At 33.9% G+C, this 21130-nt stretch overlaps 5 protein-coding genes across 6 annotated transcripts; all 5 read right to left on the reverse strand.

The window, feature by feature from the left end:
- Positions 1-6719: 6719 nt before the first annotated feature.
- On the reverse strand, positions 6720-7870 carry LOC117566685 (ficolin-1-like). The gene is made up of 3 exons (XM_034246231.2): positions 7654-7870; positions 6885-7545; positions 6720-6816 (listed from the first exon to the last, which is right to left on the reverse strand). The coding sequence occupies exons 1-3, from the start codon at positions 7829-7831 to the stop codon at positions 6720-6722; spliced, it is 936 nt and encodes a 311-aa protein (XP_034102122.2). The 5' UTR covers positions 7832-7870.
- Positions 7871-9999: 2129 nt separating this feature from the next.
- Positions 10000-11590, reverse strand: LOC117568357 (fibrinogen-like protein 1). The gene is made up of 3 exons (XM_034248958.2): positions 11480-11590; positions 10303-11411; positions 10000-10234 (listed from the first exon to the last, which is right to left on the reverse strand). Exons 1-3 carry the CDS (start codon positions 11561-11563, stop codon positions 10126-10128), a joined length of 1302 nt encoding a protein of 433 aa, XP_034104849.2. The 5' UTR covers positions 11564-11590; the 3' UTR covers positions 10000-10125.
- A 617-nt stretch (positions 11591-12207) lies between these two features.
- Positions 12208-13564, reverse strand: LOC127564998 (fibrinogen-like protein 1). The gene is made up of 2 exons (XM_034248939.2): positions 12390-13564; positions 12208-12330 (listed from the first exon to the last, which is right to left on the reverse strand). Exons 1-2 carry the CDS (start codon positions 13544-13546, stop codon positions 12234-12236), a joined length of 1254 nt encoding a protein of 417 aa, XP_034104830.2. The 5' UTR covers positions 13547-13564; the 3' UTR covers positions 12208-12233.
- A 2053-nt stretch (positions 13565-15617) lies between these two features.
- LOC127564995 (fibrinogen-like protein 1) lies at positions 15618-17570 on the reverse strand. Its single transcript, XM_052005726.1, has 4 exons — positions 17489-17570; positions 16327-17420; positions 16143-16257; positions 15618-15707 (listed from the first exon to the last, which is right to left on the reverse strand). Exons 1-4 carry the CDS (start codon positions 17567-17569, stop codon positions 15618-15620), a joined length of 1380 nt encoding a protein of 459 aa, XP_051861686.1. The 5' UTR covers position 17570.
- Positions 17571-18062: 492 nt separating this feature from the next.
- LOC117568349 (fibrinogen-like protein 1) lies at positions 18063-19579 on the reverse strand. Of its 2 annotated transcripts, none has more exons than XM_034248944.2 (3): positions 19476-19579; positions 18348-19418; positions 18063-18261 (listed from the first exon to the last, which is right to left on the reverse strand). In XM_034248944.2, the coding sequence occupies exons 1-3, from the start codon at positions 19554-19556 to the stop codon at positions 18259-18261; spliced, it is 1155 nt and encodes a 384-aa protein (XP_034104835.1). In that variant the 5' UTR covers positions 19557-19579; the 3' UTR covers positions 18063-18258. The 2 variants fall into 2 exon arrangements, with proteins under 2 accessions (XP_034104835.1, XP_034104833.1); XM_034248942.2 differs by having other exon boundaries at positions 18331-19418.
- Positions 19580-21130: the final 1551 nt, after the last annotated feature.

A 21130-nucleotide genomic window follows, 5' to 3' on the forward strand; every position in this document is an offset into this window, starting at 1 on the left:
TTCCTCGTCTCGTATCTCGTGCACTTTATGTTCTCAGGCCTCTGGTTTTAGATTACACATGGCGTGAAACAAGTTCCTCCATTTGGGATTTTGAATTATGCTCGGCGATAAAACTAACTTTTGTTTTTGTCTTTTTTTGTGGGATTTCTTGCCGTCATCTTTCATATTTTATTGACTTGAATTATTGTTTCGTCAGTTTGCCATTACGTAATGTTGCCCCCGAGGCACCAAATAAAATAAAGCAACAAAAAATATAAAATTTCACAGTTGAATTATGTATAATTGTCGTGATATATTTCTTTCAACAAATTCTGTCGTCTCTTGAAGAGATAACAACGGACAAATTATGGAAATGAGAAAGTTATGCCCATAAAAAAGTAGCATAAAGATTTCAATCTTTACGGAACAAAATCAACTCGAGTTTATTTGCGGCTGAAATCTAATTTCAAGCTTCATTTGCATTTATTAATTTTGTATTATTTTGTTGGGTTGCATGTATTAAGCATTCAATGCACTTGAAAGCTGGCCAAATCGGTAAAAAAAGCATAACAGAGCTTTTAAGTTACTGCTCGGCTTTCAAATGTGCTAAAGCTGCAATAAACGTAACATTTTTATACCAGCCTCAGTAAATTTATATAAGGCATCTTTCGCTCTAAAGTATAGATATTCTTGATCGACCCCAACAGTTGAAACGATATTGCCATGGTCGTCTTTCCGGATGTAAGTTAAAGAAGAAACATTTTTTCGACATTTTTACGAAAAGCGGTTTTTGGAACATAAAATAATAACTTAATGTCTTAATGATTCTTAAGAATTTGGTTAAAGCAGTCATTAAGGAAATTATGAATATGGCACAAACATTATGTCGGTGGATAATCTGGTATAATTGTACCCTAAACTATTTTATGAAATGTAATAGTATATTAATATACCATTATATATAGCCGTATATCGGTATCTTTTTTAGTATATTAATTTTATTTTTTAAATAATTCCGCAATGTTTTGCTTTTATTGAAAATAGGTATCTCACAGTCGAGCACAGTCGAGCCCAGCTCACCTACTTGTATTCAATTGGTTTCACAGTATCAATGGGATTTAGGCCCTAGTTACTACACCATCCTTTTGAAGTATATATTTGTTATAGTACAAGGCGAGCAGGCGGGGGGAAAAAACATGAAAAGTTTCTCTTTACAAATGTGCCGACGACTCGAAAAAGAAGTTGACTGAGTTTTGGCCAGCTGGGCATTTGGGAAAGTAATGCGAGTCTGCTGGCATATGGTGTAAATTTCACAAATCCGGAAATAAATCTTAGTTATGCTTTTTTAAAACCTCTCAACAAAAGGAAATCACACACACAACGCAAGGCGGCGATAAAAATGAAAAACTATAAATTGCGTCATAATTTTCATCGCTGAAAGCCGGCCTGTAAACAAAAGCCAAAAAATTGAAAAGGAACAATTCCTTTTTCCTTTTATTTTATTTTTTTTCTTCTTCTTTCATGAATTTACTTCCTCCCCTCTGGTGCCTAGCTGACGAGATAATCAGCGAAAATGCCTTGTTGTTATTGTCGGGGTAGACACCCAGTTGTCAGGCAGCTCTCTCTTGCGCTCACTTATCGAGAGTGTCTGAGAACTTTTATCATGCAAATGAAATGCGCGGCAAGCTTAAGATTCGCCTGGGAAAGCGCTTTATTAAATATCTATAAATCAGGCGAGTCGAGAAAGTTGATTGTTACGCAAATTTCGGGAAATAGAAAATAGTTTCTTTACAAATTCGAAACAAAAGGGGTTTCATTTTTTTTATTTTTTGTGTTGTTGTTTTCTTTTGTTGCTGTTGAGAAATTGCAATCTATCAATGAAGCTGAGCTTCCCCTACTTAAGGGCAAGAGCGTAGGGTGCATCTCGCTCTGAGTCACCCTCGTCTCGCCCCTAGCTGCGTGTCTGGGCGCAATGACAACAATAACAAACAAGACTTTGGTTCACCCTTGAGTGAAGTTTTCCTCGGCTTTTCCACGACATGTCCCAAGGGTTATTTTCTTCTTCCCTGCTTTTCTACAATGCCATTCATTCTGCGTAGCAACTTTTCTATACAACTTGTTGTCGTTGCTTTCTTTTCTATTCTATTCTCGAGATTTTTCTTTTGAATTTCATCTGGGCTGTGTGGTTACTAGTTTTTTTCCTTCTTTTTTTTTGGGGCGAGGGCGCGGCCTGCCAGTTCTCATATTACAAATATTCAGCCATAAGATACAAGATACTTGAATGCAGATACAGATACCCAGCAGCAACAACAAGCTGCGGCTGCGACTGCGGCTGTTGCTTACCTGGACACAGTCCAGTGTTTAAAATTTAAACCCTTGCCCTGGCAACAAGCACATGTGTGTGTTTTCTCTTTTCATTTTTCCCCTCAGTTCATTGTTTTTCACGCGCAGTTATTAATTACGCATCAAAAGATACCGATCTGCAATTTATTTGAGCTGACGACCTCCCGCCTGTTTTTTTTTGTTTTTTGTTTTTGTGTTTTTTTTTTTCGAGTGGAGCCCGGAACTCTGCTGATTTGTTGGTTTGCTTTTAATGGGTTTTATCTTCGATCTAGCCGGCGTCAATTTGCATATTATGAAATTATGTAAATTACCTTAAATGCAGCATAAAAGAGCAACCGTTCAATTCCAATACCCCACGCACTCTATCTCTATCTGTATCGTTGTTCGCATTGCTTTGTCGTTGAGTCGATTCTATTAATTACACCACTTATGAGTAGATCTGTGCTGGAACATTTCGATATGGCTGCAGCTTAATTTAATATAGGCATAATTATAGACTGATTAAAAAGTAGCTGGAATCACACGATGCCATTAAATGATTATTCGATGATAAACTGTAACGAATTACATTCAAGCTAAACATTAAACAGCTGAATTGATTTAGTTTGAAGTATTAATTGTGCTTCGGTTTCATTCCCATGTAGGGTAGAAGGAAATGTGTGTAACAAGCAATAGGAGGAATCTCCGACCTTATAAAATATATAAAAGTATCAATTTGTTATATTTCTTTAAACAAAAAAAAAACCGAATTCTTAAGGTGAAACATTTTTAAAATATATTGTATATTTTTTTATGTATTAATGCTGAAGTTTGGATAATATGTTTAGCATTTTTTTTCTTTGATTTTTTTCTAGTTTTTGCGGGAAAATTTAACGAAAATAAAATTGATCAGCGTCAACGCCCGGGACAATATATTTCCGTTCATGTCCGTAATTTTAAACCTAGAGCTGCGAACATAAAAAAAATAACTAGAGTATTTAAGACTCCTGAATATTTGCTTGCAATCAGACAATATTTGTTAAAGGTATTTAAGAAATACTTTTTTGTTTGGGTGAAAACATTTGTTCAATTTTATTGAATATATCAAATATAGCCTTTTGTATATTTTAGTATTTTTGCGTTATAATTTGGTATATTTTAAGAATACTATTCAAAATGGGTAGCGGATATCTCACGATCGATCACACTCGACTTAAGTTTTCATACTTATTTCATTATTTATGATAAAGACCAACAGATAATCGTATATTTTACACCCTTTGGTATATTTTGAATGTACTAATTTATCAAAATACTAAATATATAATTTATTGTTTTAATAAAAATGGGTTGCGGGTATTTCAAAGTCCAGCACACCCGACTCAAAATTTCTTACTTGTTTTTATTATTTATACTTAAGTCAGCTGGACAAATATGTGGCAAAAAAAGCAAAAGAATGAATCTCATTTCCCGTGCAGTCAGTCAGTTAGCCAGTAAGTGGCAAGAACTTTGGACTAAATGGGAAGTTTTGCGTTGTGTGCCACTTACAGAAAATATGTGGTAATTATGCTGCCAGTTACAACAAGCAACCAACAAAGAGATACTAAAGAGTGTGGAATTGTGTGTATTCTATTAATTGTGGGGCTAAACGGAGCTGTTTAAGTTGAAGGCTTCTTCTGCATTTTCACCGGAACCAACGGCAAGTTTTTCCTACTAAACCAATGTAAAAGATCGCCAAGAGTTGATGAGGGGTTTCAATGGGGTGGGGCGGGGGAATAGAGAGTTACATAGGAACTTTAAACATGACGTTTTATACGGTGTTGTCTGTCTGTCCGCTTCGTATGATGATGAGTGAGAGGCAGCAGAGCGAACCGCATTGCAAACGCCTCAGCTCAGCTGTTATTCAGTTTGTTGTCGTCGTCGTTGGTTGTCGCTGTCGTTGTTGTGGGTTTCCGGTATTATGCCCATTTACAAAGGCGGCGAGAAAGGCAGCAACAACTTGAGAAGTTCTAAGGTTACAGAAAACAACAAAAAAAAAAAAAAATAAAAGAAAACATAACAAGAAGCAAGCAACAGCAAGAAAGCAAAACAACAATGATAGCAGCAAAGCGCACACAGTGGTCAAATTTGGTTTAAAAAGCAATCAAAAATTGAATTCAAACTACACAAACTACCGAAATATGCATTAATAATTCTATATGTTTGTATTTAGCTGATTCAATATTCACGAAAATAAGGAAAAAGGACAAAAGTGACGCAAAAGGTGTCCGCCTAATGGAAGACTTCGTTTAATAGAGCTGTCCGTTAAAGAAATTTCCACTGTACACCAGAAAATGCGAGCTTTTCTAAGTTTTTAGATTTACAATTAACATTTTCAAATTGCGAAATTATACTTTAATTCACAGTTATTATATTTGATCGACTATTGAATGCTCTCGACTTTGACTTCACAATTCAGATAGATAATAGCTATTTGACTGTAAATTAACTATAAAAAGAATATTTAAATTATATTAAATTTATATGATCTACCAGCAAATGCTTTTAACTTCACAAATAAACAAAACTTAAACTATATAACTTATTTTTCAAAAAATAAATATAATAAGAATATTTAGAGGGTATAAACAGATAATTTACTTTCGTGAAGCACTGAGCTGAAGCTGATTAGAAGTGAGATCATCTATATGCGGTATGTACGTCATTTTTTGCGATGACGGCTGTTCAATCTCTTATCTGTTGTACAAAAATGTTGGGATAGGTCTTGCTTTTAATTTTAAATTTTCAGTCTACATATATGTATTTCTAGCACTGCTTATTTGATGACAACAATTAGCTTAACAAGCTAATAAGAATGGTGATGCACGTCCCTTTTCTATGGATGGATCTGAGTACACAGCTTTGCCTATAACTCTATAACTTTAAATCTTCGCAAAGAACACTGACATGAACAAAGATATATAAGAAAAAGGAAAAGGAATTGATTTAGTCGTGGTAACTTTATTGAATGAGATAAAGTTAACTCGACCAAATTAATTCGTTAAATAGAAAACATTTTAAAATTCAACAAAAAAAAATCAGTTTCCAAATTTGCAGATACAATTCAAAATCTTATTTATTTAACATAATTGCTTATTGTCTGGGTCGTATAAGCATCTTAACTTCATCAATTAACCAATTTCTGGTGAATAACCTACTTAGTTGGGGTCCATAAGTTTCTGTATAACAAATCATTAAATATTAATATAATTAATAATATATTATACCTTCACAATATCAATTTGCAATACTTACAAAGCAAGTAAAATACATATATAGCGCAATCGCGCTCACTCTTCTTGCTCTAGCATCAATAAAATATATAGCGCTATCGCACTCACTCTTCTTTGGTCTATCATCAACTACACAGTTGTTGTTGAGTTTTGCTCTTTGTTTTTGCAAATGAACGAATACTTAAATAGGTGAGTGCATCTAAGGGTTAGACACGATCAGCCTGCGCTTGTTTTTGCAATTGACTATTGCGTACTCGCTTGCACTCGCCTACAAACACGCAACTGTATGACCGCAACTATCATCCTTTTCTTTTTAACGTTTGCGTCTCCTTGTATTGTAGCAACTTCTTCTGCTATACTCTTAACGAACTAGCAACTGCTTCCACTTGACTAATAGCAACTTCTTCCGTTATACTTAACCTAGCAACTAGCATCCTTTTCTGTTTTGCGTTTGATTTTTTTTGGAATGTTCCTATGTAATTGCAAATAAGAAATGCATGCCAACGAATTTGACAGCAGCTCAAAAGTCTCTCTGTTCGGATTAACAGGAAAGTTTGTAGAATTCTAGTAAACAACAATCTGTGAACACGAGCATTAGATAGAAGAAATAATTCAAAAGTTGCTCCGGGCTTTTTCTCCCTGAAGATGACGCAGTAAACTCGACTCAGCAGACTCTTTGAACAATCGTTAGTCTCTCTCAATAATAATACTAACTAATCATCATGCTATATGGATCAGTGATTAGTACTCTCTTCTTTACTGATAGTCACAGTCTCCGTCTAAATGTTTTTTCTCTCTAGTCCGTTTCATAACGCCAATGCTGCCTTTGCTTTTTTACGTCATCAGCAAATCCGAACGGGCGCTTGCTTACTTAATCTTTTTTCGTAAAAAATTGTTGGAAATTTAAATAGGGAATGGATTGTGTAGATCATTTATTACGTAAGTTTAATGTGCTATATTTTATAATAAAGTTATTTCAGCAATGTTATTGAGAAATCATAGACAAAAAGAAAATAATCTGACTTCCAACACAAATGATTAATTTATTTTATAGTGACGCTTTATTTAATAAATTATTAAACCATTTAAAGTAATTACAAATCAAATTTTCAATTGCAATTTATAAACGAAGATGGTTTATTCACTTTACTTCACTTTTCTGTGGCGAATCATCATCCTAGCTTCTTTAAGCTCGTATGGTGGATACCAATTTAGGTCTTTTCCATATAATGCATTTAAATTACTGCAACAAAAAAAAAAAAAAACCAAATATTAATTATCAATGTAAATTAGACGATTTGGAATAATTACCAATAATAACAATGCGTGAACCACCAACCACTTTTAAAATGCACTGCACAATTGTGGACGTCTTCGGTATCGTTGTCTTGATCGAATGTTGAGAATTTGCTATTCAAATAGTTTCTCATCTCATCCACAACATTTCCCTTAAATTTGCCCAAGCTGCTCAGTGCGTAACTATTTTCCTCATTCGAGATTTTAAAGTTGTCGTATTGTGCGTATTTGATGGTGCCATTTAGGAAAACCAAATGCACATAGAGCTCATGATCTTGCGAACTTGTCAACCGATGGATCTTCTCTAAACCCAGGAAAAAATCACTCTCAAACGAACCGAAACCTTTGCGATACGTTTCCCAATCCCTATTGAAACTCTCATTTCCTCCAACTCGTTGTTGTATTACAATCCATCCAGGCCCAGCTATCTGACTATCACATAGAACATCGAAGACATCATAGTACAAAGCTTCGATTTGATGAACACCAGGATGGTCTCCAAAAGAAATGCAACTAGTTAGAATACGTGTGTGTTGTCGTTTCTGAGTTGTCATATTTAATTTACCAATACTTTCTTGGCATAACCGAATATCGTTTTCTTTCATTCGGAACTTATTTTGGTAGTCGTCCAATTCCAATTGAATTGTTTTCTGATTTTTAGTTATATTTTGCAATTCTAAAACACGTTTCTCAATTAATGCATCCTTTTTAATAAGAGTAGCATTTAAAATATCTACATTATGCTTTAAACTTTTTAACTTATTTCTTTTACGTATTAATTCACCTTTACATTTATCATATTCCCCAAAAAGTTTCGAATTGGTTTTTAATCTGTCAATTGTAGTTTTTTGTACATTGATCTCAGATTCTAATTTATCAACTTCAATTTGACACACTTGAAGATCGTTGCTTCCTTTTAGTATTTTGTTTCTGTACTCATCTAATTCAATTGCCTTATCCATGACTTTTTCATGAATTGTTTCAATTTTTTGATATTCCAAATTAACATTTAATTCCTCTATGTGATCTTCATGCACTTTGCTTAGTTCAAACTCATTTCCAATATGTAAGCAGTCTAATATTGGCTGCAGAATTCCATCAATATTTGATCCGCTAGGTATATTACTTAATTGACACGGCTGACGAAAAGAAAGTTTAAACGCTTTTAGAGTTCACTATTATTCACTTTATCGTGGGATTGTTCTCACCTTTTCTGCGGCAGCTGTGGCCACAAATAATATTTCGTGTAGAATTAGCAAAAAAACAGATTTTATTATTTTTGTACCCATTCTCGATTCTTTTGACTGCACTCAAGAAAGATGAATAGGAAACTAAATTTTTCGCTTCAATCGACGAAGAACTCAACTCTAAACAGTCAAATTTTTTGCGAATTTGCAATTGGTTCGGATTTAATTAAAAGGTCTGAACGGCAGAGGAGGTCAATTAATGATACTATATATAGACTTTCTATATATGTTGATACAAGACACGATACTGCTTGCTTCTTGATAATAAATTTTATTTGATTAGGACATTTTCGGCAGCTCTCACGATATTTGGTGGGTCAATTTAATACTTTGTTGGTCTCTCCTATAATAATCAGCGCTGCTTCTGCTCGCAAGTTCTATTAAGATATTCATAATAATGCACGTTTTGATATTCACTTAGAATATTAACCATTTATAGAAATTTAACGTAACGCCAACAACTGTGAAATTCATAGCAACAAGTTTCAGGAGCATTGTAGTTGTTGGAGTGATATGTTCTTTATTATTTCACAATGTCTTCCTGAGATATTTGAAATTTTAACATTTAATTTGTCATCGATGACAAACAAATGCTCGTGTTGTCGGATCTAGTGCAGACCAAGGAGTAATCATTATTAAAGCCACTGAAGAAGGTGGACTATTATTATTGTGCTGTTCTTTTTAATTTCGCCCCCGCTGTTTACCGTAGATTTATTAATTTATTTCTGATTTTCTGCCACTTTCTCGATCTCAATTAGGTAAAAATTCAAAATTTTTTAAATTATACTTTTTAATCATTTAAATTAAAATTAATTTGGGAATTTTTCATTAAATAGTTTGGAATTTAATGTATTAGAATTCAACTTTAATTGGACACAATTGCAGACCGCTCTGCGATTCCACTATGATTATATCCGTAACTTTGTGCATCTCCGACTCTATAAAGTATATAGTATATATTCTTGATCAGCCTCAATAGCCGAGACCCGTCCGTATGAGCACCTAGATATCAAAAACTATAAGATATAGAGATATCATTTTTTTCGACAGTACTTGTTATGTTTGCAGGCACAATAAGTTTGTTTTTAATTTATGTCACGCCTTTTTCCGCCTCCGCAAAACGGCAAGAATCGAGTAACGTGCGTAATATTCAAGATCGAGCGATTTTTGCTACATACAATAATAATAATAATAATAATAAAAATTTAAGATTCCTGAAAATTTGGTTGCGAGCAGATATAGCCTTTGATATATTTTTGTATTTTTGTGGTATATAAATTTGGTATATTTTAAGAATAACATCGCTTTCTTTGGCCTTTGTAATATAACTTTCAGTATATTTCATTATTTTTGCTGTATATTTAAGAATAATATCGCTTCGAGCCTACTCTACTCTAACTATCTCAATTGTTTTTTATTTATTTTATTTTCGCCTTTTTAATTATCACAAGCTAGGATAGATACTCAAATTTAAGTTACTATACAATATACAGAAAGACTCTGAAAAGACTTATATCTAAAAAGTGAAAATGCCACATAAAAGCATTTTAGCTTAGATTGAAATTTTGAGCAGAACTCACACGAAGGAGTTGCAAAATTTGATTGTTTAATAGGTAGATCTTTTCGAGCTGCTTTGTTTTCCTCCTCTTCTGTAACTCTTTTACTTTGTGGCTGTGAAGCATATGTTTAACTCAACAATTGGGTATGATTTTTCAGTACATTTAAAGTTTGTTGCGATGAGTTGTGGTCTGAGTCAAAAAGATCCGCAACGGTTGCACCAACTATTTCATCGCAGCTCAAATGGAGATTCTCAGCATGGACTCGGATCAAAAATTTGTTTCTGCGAAAGTAAACATATAGAAATATATATTACAATCCTTTTATTTTACACATTTATTGCCATCTAAACATGAGAACAAACACAAATTTACAACTTTAAATTGAGCAATATAAAGATACACATTTAGTTAATTAATTAAAAAAAATAAGTATTAAATTATCAGTTGCCTTTACTTATTCTTCTCTTCTTTGGGGCGTATCAGCATCTTTGCTTCTTTGATAACACGAGTAAAATACGTAGACCACCTTAGATCCTGCCCATACACTGCATTTAAATTACTGCATAAAAAGAAGTTAGAAAAATAATTAATTTCGAACAACACCCAATTCGCATTTGCTATATTTACCAATTAAAACAATTGCGGTACCACCAGCCACTGGCGTAAAAGTCAGCACAATTTAGACGATTATTCATATCATTATCTCGATCGAATGTTGAGAAGCGCATGTACTCATGGATTCTGAGCTCATCACCAGCAGTCCCATTAAATTTGCCAAGGCTGCTCAATGCGTAACCATGATCCTCATCAGATATTTTGAAGTGATCGTAATGAGCGTAGTATACTTTGCCATCTGCACTAACCATATGCACATATAGCTCATAGTGACGAGAGTTGGTCAGACGATAAATCTTCTCCAAGCCAAGGAAGAAATCCTCATCGAAAGCACCGAAGCCTCTGCGGTAGTTTGCCCAATCCAAGTTGAAACTCTCGCTTCCACCGATTCGCTGTTGTATCACGATCCAGCCAGGTCCAGCTGCCTGACTATCACACAAAACATCGATGAAACCAATGCCAGAAACTTTGATTTGATGAATACCAGGATGCTCTCCAAAAGGAATGCAATCAGAGGGACTCGTTTCCTTTGCAGTCGCATTTAATTCACTAACTTTCGCTTGACATAATTGATATTCTTTTTCTTTCTCTACTAATTTTGCTTTATTCTCTTTTAATTTCAACTCAATTGTTTTCTGATATTCCATTGCATTTTGAAAATTTTCGTTTGACGAAATATTTTTATTATGCTCATTAAGACTCGAATTTATATTATTGAATTGAAGTTCTAAAGTTTCCAAATCTTTTGATTTTTCTTCTAATTCGTCTTTGCATTTAACAATATTCTCAGAAAATGTCATATTTGGTGTAAGTTTTTCAATTATTTCTGTTTGGGAATTAATCTCAGTTTTTGATTTATTAACTTTGTTTTCACACAACTGCAGAGAATTTTGTTGTTTTAATATTTTGTTTTTATACTCATCTAGCTGAAATGTCTCCTTCATTACTTTTTCATAGACTCTTACAATTTCTCGATACTTTTCCATAAGATTGGAATTTAATTGAATTATCTTTTTCTTCTTTATTTCGCTCTTTTCTAAATAAACTAGTATTGGCTTGAAGATTTTATCAGCATAAGATCGGCATTGTTCATCAATTTGTTTGTTGGTTAATTGACACGGCTGATAAAAGAAAGTTTTTACGCTTTTAGAGTTAACTTTTCATCACCTTATGGAGTAATTGTTCTCACCTCTTCTCCGGTTGCTGTAGCCAACAAGAATATTTCGTATACTATTAGTAACAAAACTGCGTTTAATATTATTTGTCTTCCCATTTTCACTTCTTTCGACTGCACTCATGGAACTTGAATATGGAACTAAATATTTCGTTTCAATCGACGAAGAACTCAGCTCTGAACAGTCAAATTGTGCGAATTTAAAACTAATACATATACAATTGGTTCGGATTTAATTGAAAGGTCTGAACAGCAGCGGAGGTCAATTGATGATACTATAGACTTTTTATCCAAAACGTCAGAAGAAACAAGACTGTCTGCTTCCTGATGACTAACCTTAAAGATTTTCGATAGCATTTACTTACAGCTTTACCTAGCATCCCCGATGACGATTTTTAATTGCCGCCTTTGTGTTGATGTCACATCAAGTAAGACCGATAAATGCGACCCAGTTTTTGTTTATTATTAATTTATAGGCCTTGACATAAAATTTCATAATATTTCTATATATATATTATATTATCTTTTGTAGCAGAAGTAAAACAGTGTTTTTGCTTTTAATTTATTTATAATCCTATAATCAGATGTTAAACTTCCTATAATAAAATCAATTTTGTGCCAAATGTTATAATTACAGTATATACTCACTTCAATTATTGGGATAATCCAAATATAAGTCGATACGTAAAATAAATGGTATTCTATATTCGAGTATTCATTTATTTAATCCATTAGAACAAAATCAAATTTCTTTTTTTTACTTATTCTTTTATTCCTTGGATCGAATGAGCATCTTAGCCTCTTTAAGTTCAATTTTGACGTCCAAATACCAATTAAAGTTTGTTCCATAGACAGCATTTAAGTTACTGCATTAGAAAAACTCCATTAATATATTACTTTAGATATTAAAATAAATAATATTTACCAATTATAACAGCTCTTGTACCACCAGCCACTTTTGTAATGATCCGCGCATCTTTTATCGTCGCCACGATCGAATGTTGTGAATTTTAGATTTTCACTGTTTCTCATCGCATCAGAAACATTTCCCATAAATCCACCCAAACTCAGTGTGTATCCATTATTTTCATCGGATATTTTAAAGTCGTCGTAACGAGCATAGTATATAGTGCCATTAAGTTCCACCAAATGCACATAAAGCTCGTGGCGTCGAGAATTCGTCAGACGAAAAATCTTCTCCAAACCGAGGAAAAAATCACTGTCCATGGAACCGAAGCCTTCGCGGTAGGTGGCCCAATCCCTATTGAATCTCTCCTTTCCACCAACTCGCTGTTGTATAACAATCCATCCAGGTCCAGCTAACTGACTATCGCATAAAACATCGAAGAAACCAACTCCAGAAACATTAAGTTGATGAACATCTGAATCTCCAAATGGGATGCAAGATGTGGGACTTAACTTATTAAGTTCAGATTGACATAACTGATTTTGTTTCACTTTATCTATTAGCTTAGCTTCACTCTCTTTTAATTGCAATACAATTTTTTTCTGTTGTTCTCTGATATTTTCTGATGTCCGATTTAATGTATCAATTTCAGATTGGCATAACTGAATATCTTTATCTTGCTTTGTTAATTTAGTTTTACTCTTCTCTAATTTCAACTCAAGTGTTTTCTGATGTTCAGTATTTTTTTGAATATTCTCCCTAAATCTCTTAATATTTTCATCTTTTTCAATTAGGCTAGAATTCAGATTTTTGAATTGAAGTTCGCAATTTTCTAAGTTGGCGGATTTTTCAGCTAATTCTCCTTTTAATTTCACAATAATATTTTGTTGTGAATTAATCTCAGATTCCAATTTATTAACTTTAATTTGATACGATTGCAAATCGTTTTCCCCTTTAAGTACTTTGTTTTTATATTCATCTAATAGAGCTGCCTCCTTCATGAATGTTTTATGAATTCTTACAATGTCATGATACTTTTCCATAAGATCAGAATTTAATTCATTTAACTTATTTTCCTTAATTTCTTTGTCTTCTAACTCATTTCGAACCTGCCTGAAATAATCAAGCAACGGTTTCACGGTTTTATAATTATGAATCCGGCACTTTTTTTCCATTTCTCGGTCGAGTTCACATGTCTGATAAGAAGAAAATGTAAACATTCTTAGCACACACTGTTCTACACTGCTTTATGTAAATGTTCTCACCTCTTCGAAGGCAGTTGTGGTCACCAAATATATTTGAAGTAGTATCAAGAAAAGAACTGAGTTTATTTTTATTTTGCGCATTTTGAATATTTCGACTGCACTCTTAAAAGATGAATTTGAAACTAAAAGCCTAATTTAAATCGACGAAGAATTCAGTTTTGAGTAGCTGAGTGATTTTCGAGCTAACACGTGATCAACGGATGTGGGTTCAGCTCAAAAGTTCGTAGTGGGAGAAATGGTGATAGCAAATAAAGTCTCTTTTAATGTCGAGAGAACCGACACTGTCAATTTTCTGTCGCCTGTCTAAGAGAGGCTTCTTGATAATGAAATTAGAAGTGGCGGCAACTTGTTCGTGATTTATTTTTTTTTCAAATTATGGGTATAAGTTCACAACAGTGTATAATAAAAGTGCATTGCAATATTAGAGAAGAGAAATTCATGTGAAGTTACATCACAGCGCATTGTATCGATGGCACTATAAATGGGCCAATATATTTTATAATATCACATAGATTTAAAGTCCGCTGATCAGCACTCTCACTCTTTCTCTCTCTCTCTCTCTCTCTCTTTCTCTCTCTCTCGCTTTCTCTCTCCTCCTAGGCGTCTGCTGAGTTCAGTCTCTGTCTATATCACCGTCTTCATTTACTGAGAGCAATTCAATTGCTTATCGCAACAATGATGACGCTGATTTTAGAGGCAGCTTTAAATATATATTTCAAGTTTCAAATTTATTTTCAAATGTCGACAAGAATAAACGCTTTAGTCAAGAAGCTTGACATGAACATTGAACAGAAGAAAAAACAAGTAAGAAAGCTACAGTCGAGTGTACTCGACTGTGAGATACCCGCTTCCCATTTTGAATAAAAGAAATATATTTTGCGGTATTATTCTCAAAATATACCAAATATACTGCAAAAATACTAAAAATATACCGAATGGTATATCGATAAAGTACCGCATTCAAAATATACCATAGACGGCACAATGTACCAGATTGTCGGCCAAAGCAACGCAGACCCCTAGTAAGTAGGCGTTTTTGCCCATACAAAAGTATTTCTTTAATAACTTCGTCAATTTTTATCTGATCGCAACCAAATTTTCAGGAATCATAACAACTATAGTTATTATATATACCAAAATTCGCAACTCTAGCTTTAAAATTACGCTTGTTATTCGATTTTTTTGATTTGCGGGGGCGGAAGTGGGCGTGGCAAAAATTTGAAACAAACTTGATCATAACAAATGCTGTCGAAAAAAAATTATAGCTCTATCTCTCGTAGTCTCTGAGATCTAGGTGTTCATACGGACAGACGGACGGACACACAGACGGACAAACGGACATGGCTAGATCGTCTCGACTGTTGACGCTGATCCTTTTACCTGTTACATACATTTCCTGTCGGCACAAAGTTATAATACCCTATGGGTAGCGGGTATAACAAGACGTATAAAAAAGCTTAGTAATCCCGATACTCGGACACTTTCCGAATTCTATATTAAGGGTTCTGATTAAATATGTATGTATATATATATTGTTTATATTCTTTATGTATTCGAAGATGCATCCTTCTGCCTGTTACGAACCTTTGCATAATTCTTTCAACCCAAATATTGTAAATGAAAACAATTCCACGAATTTTTACATTTTTATTTTCTGTTCATATTTTGGACGCCTTGAATAAATATTGAAATGTCTGTCAGCCCACGAGAACATGTGAATATTTGAATTTCTGGCAAACCCCAAAAATATCGGATCATCTTTTTCTACATTTCTGTATTTCGATTTTTATTTTTATTTCTGGCACCCAATTCCACAGGCTTCGATTAGACCTCGTTGCTGGTGCATCGAAGTTGCCCCCATAAATGACAACACATTTTCTATGTTTCTCTTCTTTCTTCTATAATTTTTTTTTTTTGGCAACTTAAATTTTAATTAAAATAGAATGAAAGAGCCTAGAGCCTAGGCTCTGACGCCTCAATGCTAACCCAGTTCATATAAAAGCTGGAAATTTTCTTGTGGCATCGAAGAAATCAACTCCAGAAACTTGTATCTTATGAATACCAGGATAATCTGCAAATGGAATGCAACTAGATGCGTTCACAAATCTAACTAGTTTATCAACTTCTGCATTACAAATTTCATTATTCTTATCTTGCTTTTGTAACTTGCTTTGACTCTCCTCCAATTGCACCTGCATTTTTTCCTGACGCTCCATTACATCTTGGATTTTTGCAGTATATTCAGAGATATGTGTATCCTTTTCAAGAAGACTAGAATTGAGCTTTTTTAATTCAATCTCACATAGTAATAACTTATTGGATTCACTTGTTAATTCTTCTTTACATTTATCGTAATTCTCGAAAAGTTTGGAAATTGGGCCTAAATTGTCAATGATTTTTTTTGGGAATTGTTCTCAGATTCCAATTTATCAACTCTATTTTGACACAATTGCAAATCGTTTTCCCATTTCTGTATTTTACTTTTATATTCATCGAATTAAACTACCTCCTTCATGATTTTTTCATGTATTGCTTTTTTGGGCCGAATTAGCATCTTAGCTTCTTTCAATGGATTTCGTTGGTACCAATTTAGATCTGGCCCATATAGTGCATTTAAATTACTGCAAAAGAAAAAATACAAATTAATAATTATGTGTATTCCATCAAAAATTACAATTTGGAATATTTACCAATTATAACAATTATGGTACCACCAGCCACTATTAAAATAGTTCGCACAGTTGGTACTTAAATCTTCATCGTTGTCGCGATCGAATGTTGTGAATTTCTCGTCCTCGCCGTCTCTCATCGCATCCTCAACAATAGTTCCACTGAATTTACCCAAACTCAGTTTAAATCCACTGTCTTCATCAGATATTTTGAAATCGTCATAACGAGCGTTGTAGGTACTTCCATTCAGAGCAACCAAATGTATATAAAGTTCGAATCGCTGCAAACTCGTGATACGATGTATTTTCTCGAGCCCGAGGAAGAAGTCGCTATCCATTTCACCGAAACCTTTGCGATATGTTGCCCAATCCCTATTGAAACTCTCATTTCCCCCAACTCGTTGTTGTATTACAATCCATCCCGGTCCAGCTAACTGACTGTCGCATAAAACATCGACGGAACCTATGCCAGAAACTCTTATTTCATGAACACCAGGATAATCTCCAAAATGAGAGCAACTTGATGGGATGAGAGTATTGATTAAAGTCTTATGCAATGTATCAATTTCAGCACGACATAGCTGATTATCTTTATCTTTCATTATTAATTTAGTTTTACTCTGCTCTAATTGCAATTCAATTGTTTTCCGATGTTCTGTTATATTTTTAATATTCTCACTAAATCTCTTTATATTTTCATCTTTTTCAAATAAACTAGAATTAAGAGTTTTGTATTGAATTTCGCAATTTTCTAAGTTGTTGGACTTCTCAGCTAATTCTCCTTTTAATTTCACAATTACATTTTGTTGTGAATTAGTCTCAGATTCAAACTTATCAACTCTATTTTTACATAATTGCAAATCGTTTTCCCCTTTAATTACTTTGTTTTTATACTCATCTAATAGAGCTGCCTCCTTTACAAATTTTTCGTGAATTCTTACAATTTCATGATATTTTTCCATAAGATCAGAATTTAATTCATTTAACTTATTTTCCTTAATTTCTTTGTCTTCTAACTCATTTCGAACTTGCCTAAAATAGTCAAGTAAAGGTTTCACAGTTTTATAATTATGAATCCGGCATTGTTCTTCCATAAGTCGATCGGATTCACATGTCTGATAAGAAGAAAATACTCGACTTTTAACATTCTCTTAATCACACTGTATGACGTCTGTGCTCTCACCTCTTGATCGGTAGCTGTGGCTACAGAATATATTTCATGCACTATCAGTAACAAAACTGCGTTGATTATTAATCTGCTCATTTCGATTCTTACGACTGCATTCAAACAAGATCAATATGAAACTGAATAATGCACTTAAATCTACAAATAAATCTGCTCTTAACATTTAATCTGTGTTAATATAAAAGCAATTGAATGTTTTATTAATGAGAGATAGACTCTCTCTCATCGGGTAAACAGAAGAGAAAATATTATCGTATCATCTCAATTTAATGCAAATTTAATTAAAGGGATTAGATGTTGCTACATCAACGCGTTTATTAATTTAATCTGTTTGTTGTATGTTTGGGTAAGAAACGAATATGTGTAGATCATTTATTAAATTACTTTACCTTGAATATGGTTCACTTGAAAATATATATACGTATATGTATATGTATATCGAAAGCTTACTTACTTTTAAGTATTTGCAGCTCTATTCCAGAGACTTACTATTTCCTACATCAAAACATAAAATACACTAAAACCGAATATATTTTAAGTAAAAAATAAATCGCTGCATTCAATAGTCGATCGTATAATTATTACGAAAGTAAATTCGTAATTCAACAATTATATATAAAAGATTACATAATAGAGTCAAATATAGGAATTTCAACTTTTCAATTTATCACTTCTTGATCGCTTTTTTAGGGCGAATTAGCATCTTTGCTTCTATCAATGGAATTCGAATATACCAAACCAGATCTGGCCCATATGGTGCATTTAAATTACTGCATAAGAAAATACAAAAATCAATAATTATGTGTTCTTCAGAAAAAATAACAATTTGCATTATTTACCAATTATAACAACTCACATGCCACCAGCCACTTTTGTATTGAACTGCGCAATTACCACCACCAATGTCGTTGTCGCGATCGAATGTTGTGAATTTCAAGTTTTCGCCGATTCTCATCGCATCCCCAACAATAGTTTCATCGAATTTACCCAAACTCAGTTTATATCCACTGTCTTCATCAGATATTTTAAAGTCGTCATAACGAGCGTTGTAGATACTTCCATTCACAGCAACCAAGTGTATGTAAAGTTCGAATCGCTGCAAACTGGTGATTCGATGTATTTTCTCTAGTCCGATGAAGAAATCGCTCCTATAAGAACCGAAACCTTTACGATACGTTGCCCAATCCCTATTGAAACTCTCATTTCCCCCAACTCTTTGTTGTATTACAATCCATCCAGGTCCAGCTAACTGACTATCGCATAAAACATCGAAGAAACCTATCCCAGAAACATTAAGTGGATGAACATCTGAATCTCCAAAAGGAGAGCAACTTGATGGGATGAGAGTATTGAGTAAAGTCTTATTCAATGTATCAATTTCAGCTCGACATAGCTGATTATCTTTATCTTTCTTTATTAATTTAGTCTTACTCTGCTCTAATTGCAATTCAATTGTTTTCTGATGTTCTGTTATATTTTGAATATTCTCACTAAATCTCTTTATATTTTCATCTTTTTCAAATAAACTAGAATTAAGAGTTTTGTATTGAATTTCGCAATTTTCTAAATTGGTGGACTTCTCAGCTAAATCTCCTTTTAATTTCACAATTACATTTTGTTGTGAATTAGTCTCAGATTCAAACTTATCAACTCTATTTTTACATAATTGCAAATCGTTTTCCCCTTTAATTACTTTGTTTTTATACTCATCTAATAGAGCTGCCTCCTTTACAAATTTTTCATGAATTCTTACAATTTCCTGATACTTTTCCAAAAGATCCGAATTTAATTCATTTAACTTATTTTCCTTAATTTCTTTGTCTTCTAACTCATTTCTAACCTGTCTAAAATAGTCAAGTAAAGGTTTCACAGTTTTATAATTATGAATACGGCATTGTTCTTCCATAAGTCGATCGGATTCGCACGTCTAATAAGAACAAAATACTTAACTTTTAGCATTCTTTTAGTTACACTGTACTCTCACCTCTTGATCGGTAGCTGTGGCTACAAAATATATTTCCTGCACTATCAGTAACAAAACTGCGTTGATTATTAATCTGCCCATTTCGATTCTTTCGACTGCATTCAAACAAGATTAATATAGAACTAAATAATGCATTTCAATCTACGTAAATATTTGCTCGATTGGTTTGATGTATATCATATATTTATATATATATAATTATATATATATAATATAAATTAATATATTTTCATATATATTTATAAAAATATAATATAACAAATTCGAACTTAGCTGATAACGTAAGATCCGAGATTGGATTATAATAGAGTATATAAATATTCTCTCTCCGTGCTAAGAGATAATAGCTAGCGATCGTCTGTCTCAGAGAGGCTTCATTAAAAATATACAAACATTTTTAAATATTTTAAATAGAGTATTTTGTAAAATATTTCCATGCATATATTGTACACATTGTGCCCACTGTGCACTGTCAGCTGAGTCGCAGCAACAGCAAAAGCAGCTTTAATTGTGCCAAACATTGTCAGTACCCGGAGATAGATTCTCTTTGAAGACCCGTCAACAAAAACAATAACAATAACAACAACAGCAACAGCTGATTGTGTTCAATGTTAGCTTGAGATGATAGGGGAAAGGAGGAAAGGGGGAAGGAGCCAGCGACCGCTGACGTTGACAATGTGGCAAGTACTCGAACTTATGCTGGCTGCTGGCTGTTGGCTGCTGGCAGCAGTTTTAAGTTACCTCAAGCGCTACGCATAAAAAATGAGAGATACGAAGGCAGCGATGAGGAAGCCAGCAAGTTGCCCCTTGCCGCCGCCAGTTGCAGTTGATGATACCGAGTCTCGACTACAATGTATGTATGAAGTGAAGCGACTCCATTGGGCTCTGGCTTAACCTTCGCATTGTTGGGCAACAAAAGCGACCGAGAACTTGTTAAAAATGAGTGGAATTTCGCGCTGCGTTGCACTTGTGGCAACAGCCGCAACGTCGCGCAATGCAACGCGATGCGGCAAGCGTGCTGCAAGGGGCAAGGGATTTTGGTATGCGGGCGCAGGCAGGCAGGCAGGCAGGCAGGATGCAAGCCAGCTGAGCCGCTGCCTGATATGTGGCATTCAACTCGCTGCGGTTGCCCCTCTATCATTGCTTGTGCTGCTGCTGCTGCCCGGCTTAAGAACCCAAGAAAAGAACCCAAAAAAAACAACAACAAAAATACACAAAAAAAAAAAAAATAAAGAAAAAAGGGTTGCATCGTCTCAGTGAGCTCACCTCGTTGCCGACCCATATAATAAGCTTGATAAAAATCAACGCGCTTGTTTGAAAATGCAGCTCGTAGAGAAAAATTGTTTTCATTGCATGCGGGAATTAGCCAGTTGCACACTTGCCCCACCCCTCCCCCTGCTAGGCAGCCCTCTTGACGGAGCACAAAAACAATTTGGGATTGGAATTTAATCTGCTGCAGCTACGCATCGGAATCGGTTCTTGTGTGGCTTATAAACTATACCCTAAAATGCCCTTTGGGCTATGTGAATTGCGCTTGACACTTGTTACTCTTTATTTTCCAGTCATCGGTCGATTTATCAATTTAGCTAAAGTGTGCTATATTATTTAAATAATAAAATAATAATACTTATAGTAGTTGTAACTTTAGTTAATAA

Source organism: Drosophila albomicans, chromosome 3 (genome assembly GCF_009650485.2).
Source record: "Drosophila albomicans strain 15112-1751.03 chromosome 3, ASM965048v2, whole genome shotgun sequence".
NCBI lineage: Eukaryota > Metazoa > Arthropoda > Insecta > Diptera > Drosophilidae > Drosophila > Drosophila albomicans.

What these genes read in the sequence shown, in the direction of transcription:
- LOC117568357 (XM_034248958.2), bottom strand. Translation starts at nt 11,563, where the DNA reads ATGGGAAGACAAATAATATTAAACGCAGTTTTGTTACTAATAGTATAC. An exon ending in CTACAGCAACCGGAGAAGAG is followed by an intron (nt 11,412 to 11,479) that starts GTGAGAACAATT and finishes TTCTTTTATCAG; the next exon opens with CCGTGTCAATTAACCAACAA. An exon ending in TACCGCAATTGTTTTAATTG is followed by an intron (nt 10,235 to 10,302) that starts GTAAATATAGCA and finishes CTTTTTATGCAG; the next exon opens with TAATTTAAATGCAGTGTATG.
- LOC127564995 (XM_052005726.1), bottom strand. Translation starts at nt 17,569, where the DNA reads ATGAGCAGATTAATAATCAACGCAGTTTTGTTACTGATAGTGCATGAA. An exon ending in CCACAGCTACCGATCAAGAG is followed by an intron (nt 17,421 to 17,488) that starts GTGAGAGCACAG and finishes TCTTCTTATCAG; the next exon opens with ACATGTGAATCCGATCGACT. An exon ending in ATGAAAAAATCATGAAGGAG is followed by an intron (nt 15,708 to 16,142) that starts GTAGTTTAATTC and finishes TTCCATTTGCAG; the next exon opens with ATTATCCTGGTATTCATAAG.
- LOC117566685 (XM_034246231.2), bottom strand. Translation starts at nt 7,831, where the DNA reads ATGGATAAGGCAATTGAATTAGATGAGTACAGAAACAAAATACTAAAA. An exon ending in GGAATATGATAAATGTAAAG is followed by an intron (nt 7,546 to 7,653) that starts GTGAATTAATAC and finishes AACGTGTTTTAG; the next exon opens with AATTGCAAAATATAACTAAA. An exon ending in TTCACGCATTGTTATTATTG is followed by an intron (nt 6,817 to 6,884) that starts GTAATTATTCCA and finishes TTTTTGTTGCAG; the next exon opens with TAATTTAAATGCATTATATG.
- LOC127564998 (XM_034248939.2), bottom strand. Translation starts at nt 13,546, where the DNA reads ATGGAAAAAAAGTGCCGGATTCATAATTATAAAACCGTGAAACCGTTG. An exon ending in TACAAGAGCTGTTATAATTG is followed by an intron (nt 12,331 to 12,389) that starts GTAAATATTATT and finishes TTTCTAATGCAG; the next exon opens with TAACTTAAATGCTGTCTATG.
- LOC117568349 (XM_034248942.2), bottom strand. Translation starts at nt 19,556, where the DNA reads ATGGGCAGATTAATAATCAACGCAGTTTTGTTACTGATAGTGCAGGAA. An exon ending in CCACAGCTACCGATCAAGAG is followed by an intron (nt 19,419 to 19,475) that starts GTGAGAGTACAG and finishes TGTTCTTATTAG; the next exon opens with ACGTGCGAATCCGATCGACT. An exon ending in CATGTGAGTTGTTATAATTG is followed by an intron (nt 18,262 to 18,330) that starts GTAAATAATGCA and finishes TTTCTTATGCAG; the next exon opens with TAATTTAAATGCACCATATG.